The sequence below is a fragment of the Carettochelys insculpta genome, chromosome 24 (genome assembly GCF_033958435.1).
Source record: "Carettochelys insculpta isolate YL-2023 chromosome 24, ASM3395843v1, whole genome shotgun sequence".
Lineage (NCBI taxonomy): Eukaryota > Metazoa > Chordata > Testudines > Carettochelyidae > Carettochelys > Carettochelys insculpta.
Genome location: NC_134160.1, coordinates 11,257,624 through 11,274,153, shown reverse-complemented (window position 1 = coordinate 11,274,153; position 16,530 = coordinate 11,257,624). Strand labels below are relative to the sequence as shown.

The 16,530-nt window shown below is 42.2% G+C and overlaps 1 protein-coding gene across 3 annotated transcripts in view; it reads right to left on the bottom strand.

Moving 5' to 3' along the window:
- PHACTR4 (phosphatase and actin regulator 4) overlaps window positions 1-16,530 on the bottom strand; it is a 114,817-nt gene that overhangs the window by 63,798 nt on the left and 34,489 nt on the right. The window contains exons 2-3 of one of the 3 annotated variants that reach the window (XM_074976426.1): window positions 8,882-8,928; window positions 6,913-6,985 (exon numbers count right to left, since the gene is read on the bottom strand). Coding sequence is in view for 1 of the 3 variants with exons in the window: in XM_074976425.1 (XP_074832526.1) it covers window positions 8,882-8,897 (16 nt within the window). In the remaining 2 variants the exon portion in view is untranslated. Of the gene's footprint in view, window positions 1-6,912; window positions 6,986-7,027; window positions 7,099-8,881; window positions 8,929-16,530 lie in introns of those variants that run through there. The other 2 variants (XM_074976427.1, XM_074976425.1) reach the window with 2 other exon arrangements.

Genomic DNA, 16,530 nt, shown 5'->3' with positions numbered 1-16,530 from the left:
AGGCAGACACGAGTCCTTTACTTCATTCAGCAGCTATTTTACAAAGCAAAGGGACGAGTCTGACCCACTGACAAGCCACTAATGGTAAAAGTAAAACTTTGCATTACAATCGGAGACCTCATAAGAAAAATCAGACACGAAACAGGGGCTGGACTAGATAACCTCCTAAGGTCCCTTCCAGCCGTAGGAGTCTATGATTCTGTGAAATCAGTCTCACTCCCCAGTAAATATACCTATTCCACTTCTGCATCCTGCAAACTAAGTCATGTCTGCCCTCTAGTGGTCCAACTGCAGTTACCAGCCTATAAAATGCATACAAAAAAAGAACATTTTGTATGCATACCACCTGAGCCTTGAGCATGTTTGCATAGACAATCACTGAATGGATGCTGCAGGCTTTATTCTAACTGCACAGATGTCATGCCAAGTCCCATCGCTTACTAACACTAGATTACAAGAGTGAAAGGAAAGCAAAAGGGCAGCACAAGATTCCCAAGTAAACTAAAGATGGGTCTGTCCCACGAAAGCTCATCACCGAATAAATAATTGTTAGTCTTCAAAGTGCTACATTTCTGCTGCTTTGTTTTGTTGGAGTTCAGACTAACACAGTGACCTCTCTGTTACTAGATCACGTTATGTTACACTTAATAATTTTGCACTGCAAGTATTAAAGGACGGCCTGGTGACCAGTAACAAGGATTCTTAAACTATTCCAATAGCGTAAATTGTATCTTGAGTCCGGTTAGCCACTTCCTCTCCCATTCATAAAATATGATCACCATGTGGCACCCACCTCCATTTACAGATACTTTTTCTACCTAAGCAATTGCCAAGAGCATTTAACTGAATGATTCCCAAACTATGGGTTGCAACCCCAAGCACGACCACCCCATCCACAGATAGGGTCACAAACCTGACTGACAATACAAACCACCTACAAACATGTCAGGGCCTGCTCTGCAACCTGGCATGCTCTGTGTGCAACCTGGCACGCAACACAAACATGGTCATGATGTATGGAGGGGGCAGTTTGTAGGGCACATATTCCTGGCTGGGCACCGCACTGTGTTCAGCTCAACCTCCAGCAACAAGTCTAGTGACACGTTAAGAGTGGGGGTTAAGGGATCAGCAAGTCTGAAAGTGCAGGTAAAGTTTGGGAACTGCTATTTCAGAAAGGATCAGTCGCCTTGTGCTCTTCATTTCACTTCCTCGCCTGATTTTTACAAGGATGGGGAAGACTGTGCACTGAAAGCCCTGGCCTAGCATTCAGCACATCTGAATTATGTTTCTAGGTCTGCCAGACTCCCCTGGGCAAGTCATTTAATCTCTGTGACTCCGTTTCACATCTACATGATGAGGACAGTGGTAATGATCTACCTCACTGGGGTAACTGCAAGAGTTCATCCATTAACACTTCAGGTGTTCTGCTCCTATTGTAAAAGGAGGTAAGTTGAATAATGCCTGCTGCTGGTCCCCTTTTCCTTTCCCTCACCAAACTTGTCTGTCCTCCTCCCTGCACATGCAGCCCAGCTACTGGCTTTGCTTCTCCCCTGGGACATGATGTCCAGGCTCCTGTTCATCCTCTCTCTATCCCCTTGCGTATCACAGAATCACAGAACACTAGGACCGGAAGGGACCTCGAGAGGTCATCAATTCCAGCCCCCTGCCCTCATAGCAGGACCAAGTACTGTCTAGACCATTCCTGATAGACATCCATCTAACCTGTTCTTAAATTTCTCCAGAGATGGAGATTCCACAACCTCCTTAGGCAATTTATTCCAGTGTTTGACAGTTAGGAACTTTTTCTATCTTGTCTTCGGACTTAGAACTTTTTCTGAGTAACTTAAGCTCTCTTGTCTGCTGCTCCTCTGGGACATGAATAGTAATCAAACCACAGGTTGAACCTCTCTAATCTGGAAGTCTCTTGCCTGGCAACATGAATCACCTGGCATAATTTTAGTTAGAAGGACAACCCTTTATCATGGATGTGGCCAGGTTTCCTGTGGTCTCAAAGCTTGTTTACAGCCACCAGTCCTGGCTCTCAGCGTGCTGTGCTGTTATTTCACTCTAATTTATCCTTAACTGTCTCCTAAGAGTCCAGCAAGCAGTGGAAGTGCTGGTAATGTGTTAGTAAATACTGACCTCCCATCATCCGGCAAATTCTCTCATCTGGCGCTGGTCAGGTCCCCAGGGTGCCAGACAAGAGAGGTTCAACCTGTAGCACTATGAATGTGCATTAATGCTTTACAGACCAGCTAGAGACCTAGGCAACAAACCAGGATCAGCAGAAGGACAAAGACACATAGAAAGAATGTATTTGCCCAGTTCACAGCATAGCTCGTTTTCTTCCAGCATCTCCTCCCAGGGGCAGATAAACTGTATGCAGCCTCAAAGCCAGCCCCATGGGACAGGCTTAATTTGCACAGACCAACACCAGGAAGTGCTCCCAAGAAAGTGACCATCCCATGCTCACAGAACATTGCTCTCCACTGTGGCACAGGGCTTGTCTTCACTGCAGAGCTAACTCAGGCTCTTACTTGGGTGTTGCCCTAACCCAGCTCTCCCATTCACACCTAGAACCCTCTCACCCACATGTGACAGTATGTTCAATCCAGACCAGCTGGGGGTAGAGATTACAGCCAAAGTGCTGCTTACAGCCCTCTTTGCAGCAAGGACACAGGCTATGTAATTTGAGCGCTGATATTACTCCGGTGCCCATTATCTCCCATGGACCCAGAAGGAAAGAAGAGTTCTCCCACGATTCACTGGGAAAGAATCAGAAGGAGTCGGCTTACCTGCTACTAAGAACCATGAGCTACGCCCCAAGAAGTTCTAGCAACACACCAGAGCGCACAGCAAACGTGAGAACACTGTAACTTGAGTCTTGTTTTCCAGTGTCCACTCACAACTGAGCGAGGCTAACCTGTGTGCTGATCACCTGGGCTCCTCTCTAGAGTGAAGACATACCCGCACGAGACAGAGGACAACTTCCAGGCTAAATCTGACTTTCTGCCAAGATAGCCCATTCAGATTCAGAGAGGGGAGAGAAAGGAACAAACCCAATGAAGTAAAGACCAGCGCTGACAGGCCTCAATTAAGATAACAGACAAATCTACAGGGCTTCAAGACAAGATCAGATGGATGTAACAGCCCCACTAACCATTAACATACTCTGTACCACAGCTACGCTTCTGTAACCTTCACTATCTCACAAGAGTGTTGCTAGGATGAAATCTATTCATGACTAAGGCACTTTGATACTATGGAGGAGAGTCAGATAAATATTTAGATAGGAGTCCACAAAAGGTCCACAGCCCTCTTTTGTAATAGACTTCGCAGCCTCATGTCTGAAGCTTGAGTCAGGGCAAAAAAATCATTAAATAAAGCTGAATTTAAGCACTCAAATCAATATATAATTGCTTTGTAGAGCAATAGATTAATAAACCCTTGACTACAGTCCAGCAAAAACAGCATCACCTTCCATTTTCAATAGTAACAGAGAGGAAGCCGTGCTAGCTTATACATTATCAAAACAAAAAGCAGTCAAGCAGCACTTTAAAGACTAGCAAAATAGTTTATTAGGTGATCTTAGGTCATTGACAGAATGCCCCATTCCATTAAAATGTTGACTAACTAGTTTGTGGATCTGGAGTGTTTTGATGTCTGTTTTGTGCCCATTGACCCTTTGTCTAAGGGAGTTAGAAGTCTGTCTAATATACAAAGCATCTGGGCATTGTTGGCACATGGCATATATGATGTTAGTAGAGAAGCATTTATTTTTTCACAGCTGCCAGCACCAATGGCATCATAAACTCATCTGACGTTTTCTTTGTTATGTAGAGGTATATACACAAAGGAACAGCAAGAAAAACACTGGCAGCTACATTTCAAGTGGGCACAGAAAACATTTGTATTTGCTGTGTTCACTGGTTTTGTTATTTCCAATAACAGATTATCTACCTGTCCAGAGTGTTCTGTTCTACCCTGCCAACCACCTGTCTTACCTGGAGACATCAAGCCTGCCAGATTAGGTTTTCAGACAGGAAACACAGAGAAATCCCAGTGGTACAATAAAACCACACACATACAATTCATGTCCCAGCTGATGACTATCCAGCATTGAAGTCAATGTTATTTTTAGCTACCTGTGGTAGAGGTTGCTGGAACACAACTGAAACATCTTCCGTAATGGAGAACTGAGCGATCAGGCAATTCTGGCCACCATGGTGCCTTTGTTATAGCACCCAGTCTTTCAGCTAAATCTTTGGGGGAAAAAAGATGAAAAACAGTCCTCCTGGCAATCTAGTGCTGAAATTCCTCACCATGCTCCTGTAATCACAGCTTCCTTGCAGACCACTCAGTTCTTAGACAGGAGGGACCAGTGTTCGTGTATTTAGAGGGGCTTAGTTTCTCCAAACACACTTCTTAAACAGGTGGACTAAAAATACCATCGAAAGGTAATAACGAGGCTCTCAAAGTACGTGAAAATATTTTCCCCATTTTTGCAGGCCAAGACAGAGGAACGAAGTGACTTGCCCAATGGCATACACACAGAACTAGATGTGGGTGTCATGACTAGTAGCTTCTGCTTTGAACCTGACTCCACTGCCTCGCGGAGAGTTTGAACTCCCAACAGCAACAGAGGATATATATTGTACAGTTTCTCACTAGAAGACAGTTAGTCATGACTCCAGGAGTAAGTCAGGAGCAGCTACAATGGCACCTCAAACAAATTACCCATTAGACAACACCAGGCAGGAGGAGGGAAGTGGGGGATGCTGAATACCCACTAGCAGCTATTGCAAACACATCATAAAAATGGGGGCAACTGTAAAGAGCAGGCCTGCAGGAAGTGAACGGGTGGGAAGTAAATCCTGAATGAAGAAATAGGACAGAAGTTTCCCCAGCAGTGCCTCCAGTGCCACCTCTGAGAAAGCAAGCAGACTTCTTGGAACAAGCCTGTGGATATAAAAGAGCCTGTTCTGCTCCAGCATGCATTATCTGCTTAAAAAACAACCCAACGCTACCGCTTCCCAGCATGCTTCACTGATCCTGAACACAAGATTATAGCCCGGATGGTTAGTTCACAGCTGAGTCGGATGGCAATACAATCCTTAATCAAGTTCTAGTCAAACGTCCAAGCACAGCAGTTCCATCAGCATCCTCTGTTCCCAACAAAGGGAAGCCACAAAAAGGTCAGCCCAATAATTACCAAATAAATTCCTAATCTCAGAAAGAAGCAAAAATTCTGACATCAGCAAAACAAAGGTTTTCAAAGGCAGCTGTAGATCCAACAGTGATGCTGCCCACAAACACTTCCTCATGGAAAAAAGATGGCAAATAAGGACTATGCAAGTGTTCAAAATGGTTAGTTCAAGTGCTATTAGAAAGCGAACTAGAGGTTTGTTCCCAAGTTATTTCATCCCAGCATCACAGCAGTTTCCAAATAGCCACAGGCTTAAGGTGAGGTTTCTACTGCCAAACAACTTGGATACTTAAATTATTTGCTTCTTAAGATCATACTCATAGAACTACTACAGGTGAAAAGATTGCTACAACAAAAAACCAGAGGATCCCACGCCTGCTATGTTAAGAGCACCCAGGAAATTAAAGTTAATGCTTAACCGGTGGCATTCTAGCATCCGAAACTCTCAAATAGCTGGCATTTTAACCATAAGTAAATTTTAGTTACATTTTCCAGAAGTACAGTATAGTGAAAGTAAACACAAATAAATACAGCAAATAAAGTATAAGTTTAATGTACAATACCACTGTTGGTGGTAAATAAAGTACTCTACATGTTTTTGTTTCTTAATGTTTAATATTGTTTTTCTTTAGTGTTATGCACCGCTAGGTGTACCTCTCTATTACCCAAAATATCTGAATATCCAGCAACCTCCCAGTCCCAAGACTGCCTGCTATGTAAGAGTTCACTGTATGCTACTTTTTGGGTGTGAGGGACTGGATACTGATGCAGAATGGGTTGGGAATGGAACAGAGGAAATATACTCTAAAAATATCATATGGACAGTAGCTAAACTTCGCTCACAACGTGTTGACAGGAAGAACCTGAGAAGGGAAAAAGTAGTCCAACAGTATTTTCTTTGGCAGATCATTTGCATAGATGGGATCTCTCCAGGACCTCACAAAGAAGCAGTAGGCCTTTGCCCATTGTTTCCTGTGCATACTGTTACATTTCCCTTGTTAGCACCCACGCTCCTGCCTCACTCATGGAGTTAAACCTGGAAACTAGCATGCTTCCCACAACCTCGACACATGGAAAATGAAGGCACATATGAATTTAATACCGCTCTGGTCACCGGCATGCCTTAACACCTCCATAAAGCCATGTTACTGCCATCACTGCAGATTCTTCTCTCTCTTTGGTGGGTTTCATATCACCTTTCACCAGTTGGTAAGAGTACCAGTTGACCTGTACATTCCTTTCCCTCTAGACCTCAGTGGATGAACTGAGCTCAACGTTTTCTGAAACTCCATTTTGTAGGCATTATGTACAGGGGATGTTTGCAGTAGCCTTTGCTGATGGTCATAAATTAAAATGTAAAGGCTACAGCAAATGTCTTATTTTTTTCAAATTGACCAGGGCAGCCAGCCAAAGGGAGCTTGCATCCCTACCCATGCACAGGTAGTGAAGCTTGGGGACCGATAGGAATTCTGATTAATCATACAGTCCTAAGGGACACCTGGATGCATTTCAATGCTGTTCAGAGCACAACACCTGTGAACATGTGCCAATACAGTTCAAACAAAAGCCAGCCATGCAGCATTGTGGTTAATATACAACTGGTTAGGGACAGGAATCTACCAAGTCAGCACGCTTTGAAAGCACGAGGGGAGCCAGCCTCAGCTCAGCTAGTCACACAGCTCCTCTACTGAAAAGCTCAGCCTTACCTCATCTCCAGTCACAGTGCCGGGAACAGAACCCAGGAGTCCTGAATTTAGTAGCACCTGGAGAATGAACCTCCTTAAAAGCAAAGCAATTTAAAAAAAATAATCAAAGACCCACCTGTTTATTCTGCCTCTAAATGTTTCCAGCAATGTTACTATAAATCAGTAGGTTTAAAGCATCCCAACAGGCTGAAACAAAACACAGCCAAGATCTTTCTGAGTACAAGAAGTGCAAAATATAACCATTTTCACACTTGCATGGATGAGGTGGCTGATTCTACAGGGCTCAGGAAAATGGTAATGAAATGCAGAGCTTTCTACCTCCAGGTCACTAGGTCAACCCACAATAGCAGTCAAGGTCAAGAGTGAGCTAGATGGCTGTAAGCAGCTGGCTGCTTACTGGTCTCTGTACAACACATTTGTGGACTAAAATCAGTTGCCAGCAGTCAGATGATGGCTTTTGTGACATGGACACAAACTTGGTGGCAGGTAGGCTCATCAGAGAGGCTCAGAATTAAAAATAAACACAATCTGCATTGCTGCCAGCCCCTGAAGAGTCTGAGACATACAGAGGGGTGACAGAAACTTGCAATGCTGTGCTGTGTATAAACAGAGATTCCATCCCAATGGCCATCACTCCAGTATCTATTACCAGCACTGAAGTCATTTACTCAAAAAAGTTGTCAGTTGTCAGGTTAGTTTAACATGGCCTAAAGCAACTTTTTTTGGAAGAAAAAGGGAATAGCATGAACAAAGCATTCACGCTGCAAGCTATCACAGTACACAGCAGGAACCTGCTACCAGGAATTTCTGCCCAAGCAGTTTCTATGCATATTCAGATAGGAGGTCGTCACTGCTCCAACTAAACCATCAGGGTCCAGCAGACCAGTTGTTCACAAAGTCCTACCCTGGCCTTCACCACAGAACTGCTGTCATTGCTGCATTAAAACAATGTTGCTGTAAGAGCAATAAAGAGTGACATAATGTGTCTCCATGAGGACAGCCTCACAGGCAAAATTTGTGGTCACAGAACTTCATTACTTCACTTATGCCTGAGCTTACTGAAAACTGCAAGTGAGCCAATTTAGACGTAATTTAATTATAGAGACTATTTAAAAAGGGCCCTTGTAAATCCAAGACAAGCTGAGGATAATCTTTGCTATGATTTCATCTTAAGTGATTCATCATTCAAGAAGTTAGCTGGCCACCGTGGAATGAAGTCACACCATACTTCAGCAGGATATAAGGCGAAATACACCAATTCGGGTGCATGCCCGCATGAGGGAGACAGAGAGAGGCACTCTTTCTGATGAAAGGAAGATGAAATATTTGCAAAAAAAAAAGGCAGTTTCTAGCCAGGTGGCTGCCTTTTTCTATTTCCTATTGAATTTATTTTTAGACATTCAGAGAAAAGCCATTAAGACCTTTTTTCTATGCAGGTCTCTGCCACTTGAACTGTGGCCAAATCTAGTTTGCACCATACATTAGATTTAACTACCATGTTGATCACTTAGCCTCAGGACAATTCATGCACTGACTATGTTACTCAGTCTAAAATGTTTTTTTAAAATTAAGGAGATCTACATCTTTCCCATGGCAGTACTGTCTAGAGAAATAAATACAGAACTAAACTATTGTATTCCAAGCCTTGTCTTCCCAGCAGAACTCTAGAGAAGCTTCTGTTTCACCATCTGCAACATAACCGCCTGTGAGATGCAGAATAAAGTTAGTCCAGATTTACAACACTTTACTGATCAACATCTGGTCTTTGCTACAGGCCAAAGAGCATTAGTATGTTTGCATGATCATGCTTATCTTTCCGGCTGCCTTTTATTCTACCATTTGGGCATGTATGGTTCAAAGCCCAGAGAAAGTAAAGTACCACTATTTCATTATAAAAATATAAGAGAATAAAAGCTGGCGGTAAAAAAGACCAACAAACTGTGGTGTGGGAATCCAGGAGAGTACTTACAAGAGTTTTCTTCCATTCCTGTGGTATACTAATTTTCTGGGAAATTCCTGCAGAGAGAAAAAACAAAATGTATTTGCAAGTTGATAGCAGAAAATTCTGAGTTTTTCCAAAGCCCTTGTCTACTTCAGCCTCAATATCCAAGGTGGCTAACCTAAGTTTTTAACTAACAATCTGGAAACTATGAGGAGAGGCTGAGGGATTTGGGCTTGTTTAGTTTACAGAAGAGAAGACTGAGGGGTGATTAAATAGCAGCCTTCAGCTTCCTGAAGGGGAGCTCTAAAGAGGATGCAGAGAAACTGTTCTCAGTGGTGTCAGGTAGCAGAACAAGAACAATGGTCTGAAGTTACAGAAGGAGAGGAGTAGACTGGATATTAGGAAAAACTACTTCTTCAGGAGGGTGGTGAAGCATTAGAATGTACTGCCTAGAGACGCGGTGGAATCTCCATCCTTAGAGGTTTTTAAGTCCCAGCTTGACAAGGTCCTGGCTGGGATGACTCAGTTGGGGTTGATCCTGCTTGAAGCAGGGGACTGGACTAGATGACCTCCTGAGGTCCCTTCCATTCCTGGGACTCTATGATTCTATGAAACTGAGCCCCATCGTAGGAAACATGATCTGGCAATTTCGGAACAAGACAGAAAAACACTGACATACCTTTTATGACATACTGACATAAAAAACAGAGGACATACCACTCCTCTCCCCCACCGCACCATCCCTTAGGTGCAACAGTGTGACAAGTCCTGTCATGGTGAACTAATTCAAGGGAGCTGCAGATTTCTAAAAACTTTAGGCTTGAATGGTTTTCTTTTATTGCTGTTCCATGCCAAGAGGCGCTAGAGCACAGAATGCACCAGCATCATCTTTGCCACCCCCTTCAAATATTGCAAGTCAAACCAGGAGTCAGAAGTATTGGCGGGTTCTGAATCTGTACTTGGAGAGTGCAAGTCTGAGGGTATGTCAACAATATGAAATTAGGGCGAATTTATTAAGGTCAATTTTCTAGCGCATGATTATACAAAGCTGAGGGTGCATATCTTCATTGGCACAAAGCTGAGAGTGCCCCCAGCATCAATGTTGCCAGCTTCGACTTTCTCAGCAATGCATGGGGGTATCTTTCCCACACTCCCTGCTGCCCTGTTGCCTTGTGGGTTTCTGTCCCACTATCTAACAGGACAAACACGTGCAGTGGGTGTGTGTTGCTGGCATCTCATAGTGCACTTCTCTCCTCCCCCTCCCTTTGGAAAGCAAAGGCAAAAAAATATTTTCACACCCTTTATCCATACCCGTGCAGACACCATTGCAAGGCTAGCATGGAACCCGTCCTGCTTAAAACTGTTGTGGCAGACGTTGTGAGCACCTCATGCATTGTGCTGCAGTATGTGCAGAGCCTAAGCAGCTGTGAGAATGAAGACGACTCAAAGGAGGGGATGGACATATACGAATGTGACAAACTGGCGAGGAGGAACGGGGAGATGCTGGCCGCACTTGATGCTTTGTACACCGTGGAGTACCGGTTCTGGTGCTTTGAAATGAACTCAGGCAGGTGGGGCTGTATTGTTCTGCAGGTCTGGGGAGATCAGCAGTGGCTACAGAACGTCCGCATGCCTAAGACCACTCTCGTGGAACTTTGTGAATTGCTTTCCTCCACCCTGAAGCACTGCAATACCACAATGAGACGTGGTATCCACCATCCACCATCGATATCATGTGGTGCTGCTGGGAGTCCTCAGTACACCCTTTTTCCTCCATGCACTGTGAGATCTTGGCATGTATATCTGAATATCTTTGGCTGGTTCATAGTTTTCCCAGCATAGACTCTTCTCCCTACACAGAAATGAGGTCCTAGATCTCCTGCACACTCCACGCTGCAGCTCGTCTGCGACACTGGGAGCTCATGGCCAGATGTGCTGCTGAGGTGCGCTGCCTGCTCCGCTCACCACGTTGGTCAAACAGGAAATTAAATTCAAAATTTCCCAGGCTGATTCCTGCACAGCTGGAGAGCAGCAGAGTTGAAAGTGGTGGCCAGAGTGGCTACATTGGGGCGCTGTGGGACACTTCCAAGAGGCCAAGATTGTCCAGTTTCACAGCAGCCTGTCTGTTCTACCCTACGGTTGACCATGCAAAGTCAAATTTGTACATTACTCCTTCTGAAAAGCAGGAGTACAAAAGTCTACTACAGGTGCCCTTAAAGTCACCAGAATGGACCCTGTAGCATGGACTGAATCCTGAGAAATTCGATCGAAGTCACCCACATTTGGCCGAATCTCCTAGTATAAAACAAGCCGAGAAACCTCTCCCTTTCAGAGCTAATACCAAAGCATTAGCCACCCCATACACAATAACAGATTTGTAAGATAAAAATGTAAGTTACAGCCAACTCTTTCACATCGAGCATTCTATTATTCAGAACTCTCATATAACTGGCATTTTGACCATAAATACATTTTACTTATGTTTTCTACAAGTACAGTATACTGAGAGTAAATACAAATAAATATAGCAAATACAGTAGAAGATTACAGTGTACAATATTCTTGTTTTTGGTAAATAAAGTACTCTGCATATATTTTTATTCATTTCTTAATATCTAATCTTATTTTTCTTTAGTATTATGAATTGCTAGGTATGCCTCTCTATTATCCAGAATATTAGAAAAATCTGGCAACCTCCCGGTCCCAAGACAATTGGATGTGAAAGAATTTACTGTATTAACACCACTTTAACCTCCAAATACTATGGATATGGTATGTGTTTTGCATACGGAAGCTACTCTGCAGCAGACAGGTTAAAATAACAAACCAACAGGCTAAATTAAAATGGTTTAAAAACTGCAACTTTATTAATAAATAAAAGTGTCAAATGTTTTGCCCATCGTGGCTGTATCCAAAAGACAGTATGAATAAAATTAAAAATTAAAATTGAGTTTATTTAAATTACCTTTTTAAATAAATCTATTAAATGTAAAATTGACAATTTAGGTAAGATCTAAAATTATCATCTATTAAAATAATCTAAAAGAAATGCAAAAAATAATACTAAGCAGTATGTGCTTGCTGACAAATTCTGAAGTAAGTCAACCACTGACTTGATGGAAGCTACTTGATAAGCACCTGAAACCAGTTTGTTGGAATTCTAGACCATATTTTGACAAAAGTAGCCTCTTTTGCAGGAGGAGAGAGAATATTTTCTTCATTTCACTTTATTCAACTAGTTCAGTTCAATAACTAATTCATTCAAAGTTAAGGGACAAATACAGCGTTGAAAAAGTAGGAAAGCATGTTCTTCTCTTCTAATCCACAAATAAAAATTACATGAGAGGATGAGATAAATAAGTTCTAAAACCTTAAATGACATGGTAACCAGAAACAATCAACAATTCATTACCTACAGATATTTCCTCCAATTAAACTAGTCTATTCTAAATGCAAAACATATGAGTAGCTTTACTAATTTTTCTTACATACCCAATGCAATTAAGGGAGTTTTATTTAATTTTTAAAAGAATGATATTCCTCTTCATTTTTAATTTCATTTGAATTTCCATCCAAATTGTGCTTATACAAATCACGAGTAAAAATGTAAACCTGCAAAGAATATATCATTTCCTATCTTCTAACATAATAAAATGGAAAAATTAAGACGCTAAATAAAAAGAAGTTAAGCTATATCAATGGCCAAGTTTCCTGTGGTCCCATAAAGCTTATTTACAGCCACCAGTCCTTGCTCTCAGTGTTCTGTGCTGCTGTTCCAGGGCAATTTATCCCTAAACGTCTTCTAAGAGCCCAGTAAGCAGTGGAAGTGCTGGTAATGTGCTAGAGACAATATTGACCTCACACGGTCTGGCAAATTATCCTGTCCGGTACTGGTAATGTCCTGAGGGTACTGGACTAGAGAGGTTCAACCTGTATAAGGGCAATTTTTATTACAAATCAACACGGTTTAATGGTTACTAGCAAACATCAACTTCAGCAGGAAAAAAACCTAAATAGTACAAGTGCAAAACACAATTAAAATGATTTAAACAAGGTTTTCTGCTTGCTGATTTAAATACAGATTAAAATCAGTTAAAATTAGCAAATTAAATTCTTTTGATTTAAATCCACCTACCCTGCCTATAAAAATGAAACTATTTTAGTGCTTACCTAGGGAGAATGGGGAAACATCATGTTCATAGGACTCGTGAGAAAACAGAGGAGGTGGTACCTTTAGCCGTGGCACTTTAAGTCTAATTTTATACTGCCACTTTACTACACGGCCACTTTCTGCCTCAGGAGTATGAAAACACACCCTCCTGAGCACAGCAAGTTACAACGCTCTAAATCACCAGTGTAAACTGGGCTACAGTGCTGGGAAATACCCTTGAAGAGGGGATTTACCTACAGTGCTGAGAGCTCCCCTTCAGCTTTCCCACTGTGGCACCACTGCCACGTTAAAATACTGCCGTGGCTGCACTCTAAACTTCAAATGTTGACAAAGCCTGAGTACGTTTCCCAGTCCTGAAGGAGAGCTCTGCAAAAGCATGAAATTTGCACAACCATGTTTAAATTATTCTCACCACCGTCAGTGGGTGGCATCTGTCCCAAACCCACCAGGCAGCAAGCAAGATCCATATGCAGCAGGCCGCATTCAACTACTTTATAAAAATCTCATGGCACATCCAGCCAACAGAGTCCCCTAGCATTAAGATTTATAACAAACTCCCAGCCCCATGTCAGACAGCTGTTCTGGAAGACAGTTTCATGATACCACCTGTGCAAAAACTTAGAATGAAAGCTATACACTTCTATCAGAGGTAACCTTTGCTGCTTTACAAATGCCTAACCCTCCAAAAAACAGATCCAGCACTTTCATCTCAGAGTGCAAACTGCAGCTAGCAAGGACTAGACAGCAGAGAGCATTTGTAGTCAAGTCACCATATCTGCTGCCTCCCTGAGCTTTGTAGAAAAGGACAGAGGAATAGAAACAGACATTTCAGCCCTACTTTTACCATTGCCTAGAAAGGTTATAGCAACTTTCCAGTCACCCAGGGATTTCAATTTCATTTCCTTTTCGAGGATGTTCACTAACTGAGCTCTGCTTACTCCATAGTGTGTGACTGTGCTTCAAATATTAATCCTGTCAGGATCCTGCCCCTTCTGGATGCTCCAAGAATATACATCACAAAGCCTGACAAAGCACTGCTGGAAGTCACATTTGCCTGAGTCAGGGGTCTGCAAACTGCGGTTCTGGAGCTGCATGTGGCTCTTCAATGATTTCTTTGCAACTCCTGACACTATAACTGCAAAGTTTAAAACAAAAAAAAACCTCCTGATTATTTTTGATAAATGGTAAACCTCTAAAAGCCCAAATATGACAACTCCTATCTAAATAGCAAGCGATATGCGATCTCAAAACTTTGAATAACTCCCCTTCACGTCCTCCGGGTGGGGTGGTTCGGGAGTGAATGTCAAGAAGACAGCGGTACAAACACATACACGTAAAGTGCGAGGAAATGGAATATGTAAAAAGTTCATGAATGTGCTTCAGTAAACATGTATCACATTACAAATCATTGTGCGTGCACTGTTCTTAAATAGGGGTTACAAAAATTATAGTTTGATGTTATTTACTAAGGACTGTCTCATATTCATATGCATTGCTGCTCTTGAATTATTGAGTGTTTTACTGAATTGGAAGAATGGCTCTCTTGCTATTTTGGTTGCTGACTCCTGGCCTAGGAATAAGGAGAATTCTCCCTAGTATAGCACTGGAGCTAAATTCTTATATTATTACCGTTCAGGTATAAGTAAAAGCAGCTATATTAGAGAAGGGAAATGTGATCTAATAGAGCAAGAAACAGGGAGTTGGGATTTCTAGATATTACTCCTGGCTCTGACGCTTGACTGCATGAGCTGGAAGAGGTCACTGAACAGCTAAGCTTCCATTTAGGAACACAAAATTTGCCACAAGGGATCAGAAAAGTAGTTCTGTGTCCTGTTTGCAAGAATGGCCAATTCCAACTACTTCAGACAAAAAACTTAATCAGTAAGCAATTACTCTATAATCTGCCCAGTAGGAAAATTTCCTCCTAGCCTGCTGACAGCTCAGTGGTTTGAGCATTGGCCTACTACACCCAGGATTGTGAGCTCAGTCCTTGAGGAGGTCAGTTAGGGGTCTGGGGCAAACAGATTTAAAAAAATATGTCAGGGATGGTGCTTGGTCCTGCCAAGAGAGCAGGGGACTGGACTCCATGACCTCCAGAGGTCCTTTCCAGTTCTATGAGATGTGTATCTCCTTCTTCCCTTTTTTAATGCTGATACCTCAGAGTACATACTAAGAGGATTCTAGATATTCTTGTTATCCAGATAAACATTAAAGTCCTCTTTAGAATCTTGTTATGGGCGTCAGTGATACTCTCAGGCAAAAGATTCCACAAGATGAAGGTCGGTTAAGAAGGGTTGCTTTATTTTTATTAGTTTTTCTAGCAAGCAGTACGGGAATAAAAATTTAAATATTTAAATATTTTAATTCAAATATTTAATTGGTATCACAGATGCAGTTTAAGTCATGTGGCTATTGGTATAGACTAGAATACACATTATGCTGCATGTTAAGCCACTAATTTCCATACAAATTTAACACTCTGATAATTGGCTTTCCATGCAAATAGTACAATAAATTTCACTTTACTCCAGTAGCATGGCTATCTGGGTGTGGTATAGAAGAGTAATGCAATGAAGACAGATTATCAAGTGTAAATGGCTTACAATCTAAACTTGCTACAGTTTGCATTTTGTTAGCCTCTGTCTCCAGTATAAAGCCAAGATAGTTTCTCTAAATCAGGCCTATCAGAAGGGTAGAGGAGTTAGTCTGTATCTTCAAAAACAAGAGTCCTGTAGAACCTTATAGACAAACAGGTATTTTGGAGCACAAGCTTTCATGGGCCAAGACCCTCTTTGTCAGATATATGAGCTGGTCTTTGCCCAAGAAAGCTCATGCTTCAAAATATGTTAGTCTACAAGTTGCCACAGGACTCTTGTTGTTTTAGAGGAAGTAGTTAACAGCCTTTCACTAGAAACTAAGTTGTGCAGGTCTCTGTCTCAACATACTGTAACTCAGTAGGGATGGACGCTTTGTTAACTGAGGGCAGGTCTACTCTAGACCCGAAAGTTGATCCTAGATATGCAATTCCAGCTACAATAACTGCATAGCTGCAATTAACTTGTCTAGGATCAACTTATCTGGCCATCCTCATTGAGGGAGTTTCTCCCCTTGACCTATCTCCTTCATCTTCCTTACTCCTTGTGATACTGAAGCACATAGGAGTTGACTGATAGCTCGTTTTCATGCATTCCACTAGGTGCACAAAATCGAACCCCAGAAGATTGACCCTGACAGGGTTAATCTACTGATAAGTGTAGCTGTACCCTTAAGCAGCCACATGTACACTCTCACATACAACTGTGTATCAGAATCAGATTCCCTTCCCTCCTGCCAAAAATATGACCTTTTGGACTTGTGCATGGTGGGTTTTTGTAAGATACATTGGCAATGTAGAGGAGTCTGACAGTCCAATCTATGTTTACAAAGCCTGAACATAAGAAGCTGTCAACAGTCAAAATAAAATCACGTCACAGAATTAAACCTTAAACGTCTCATCACCAAACTT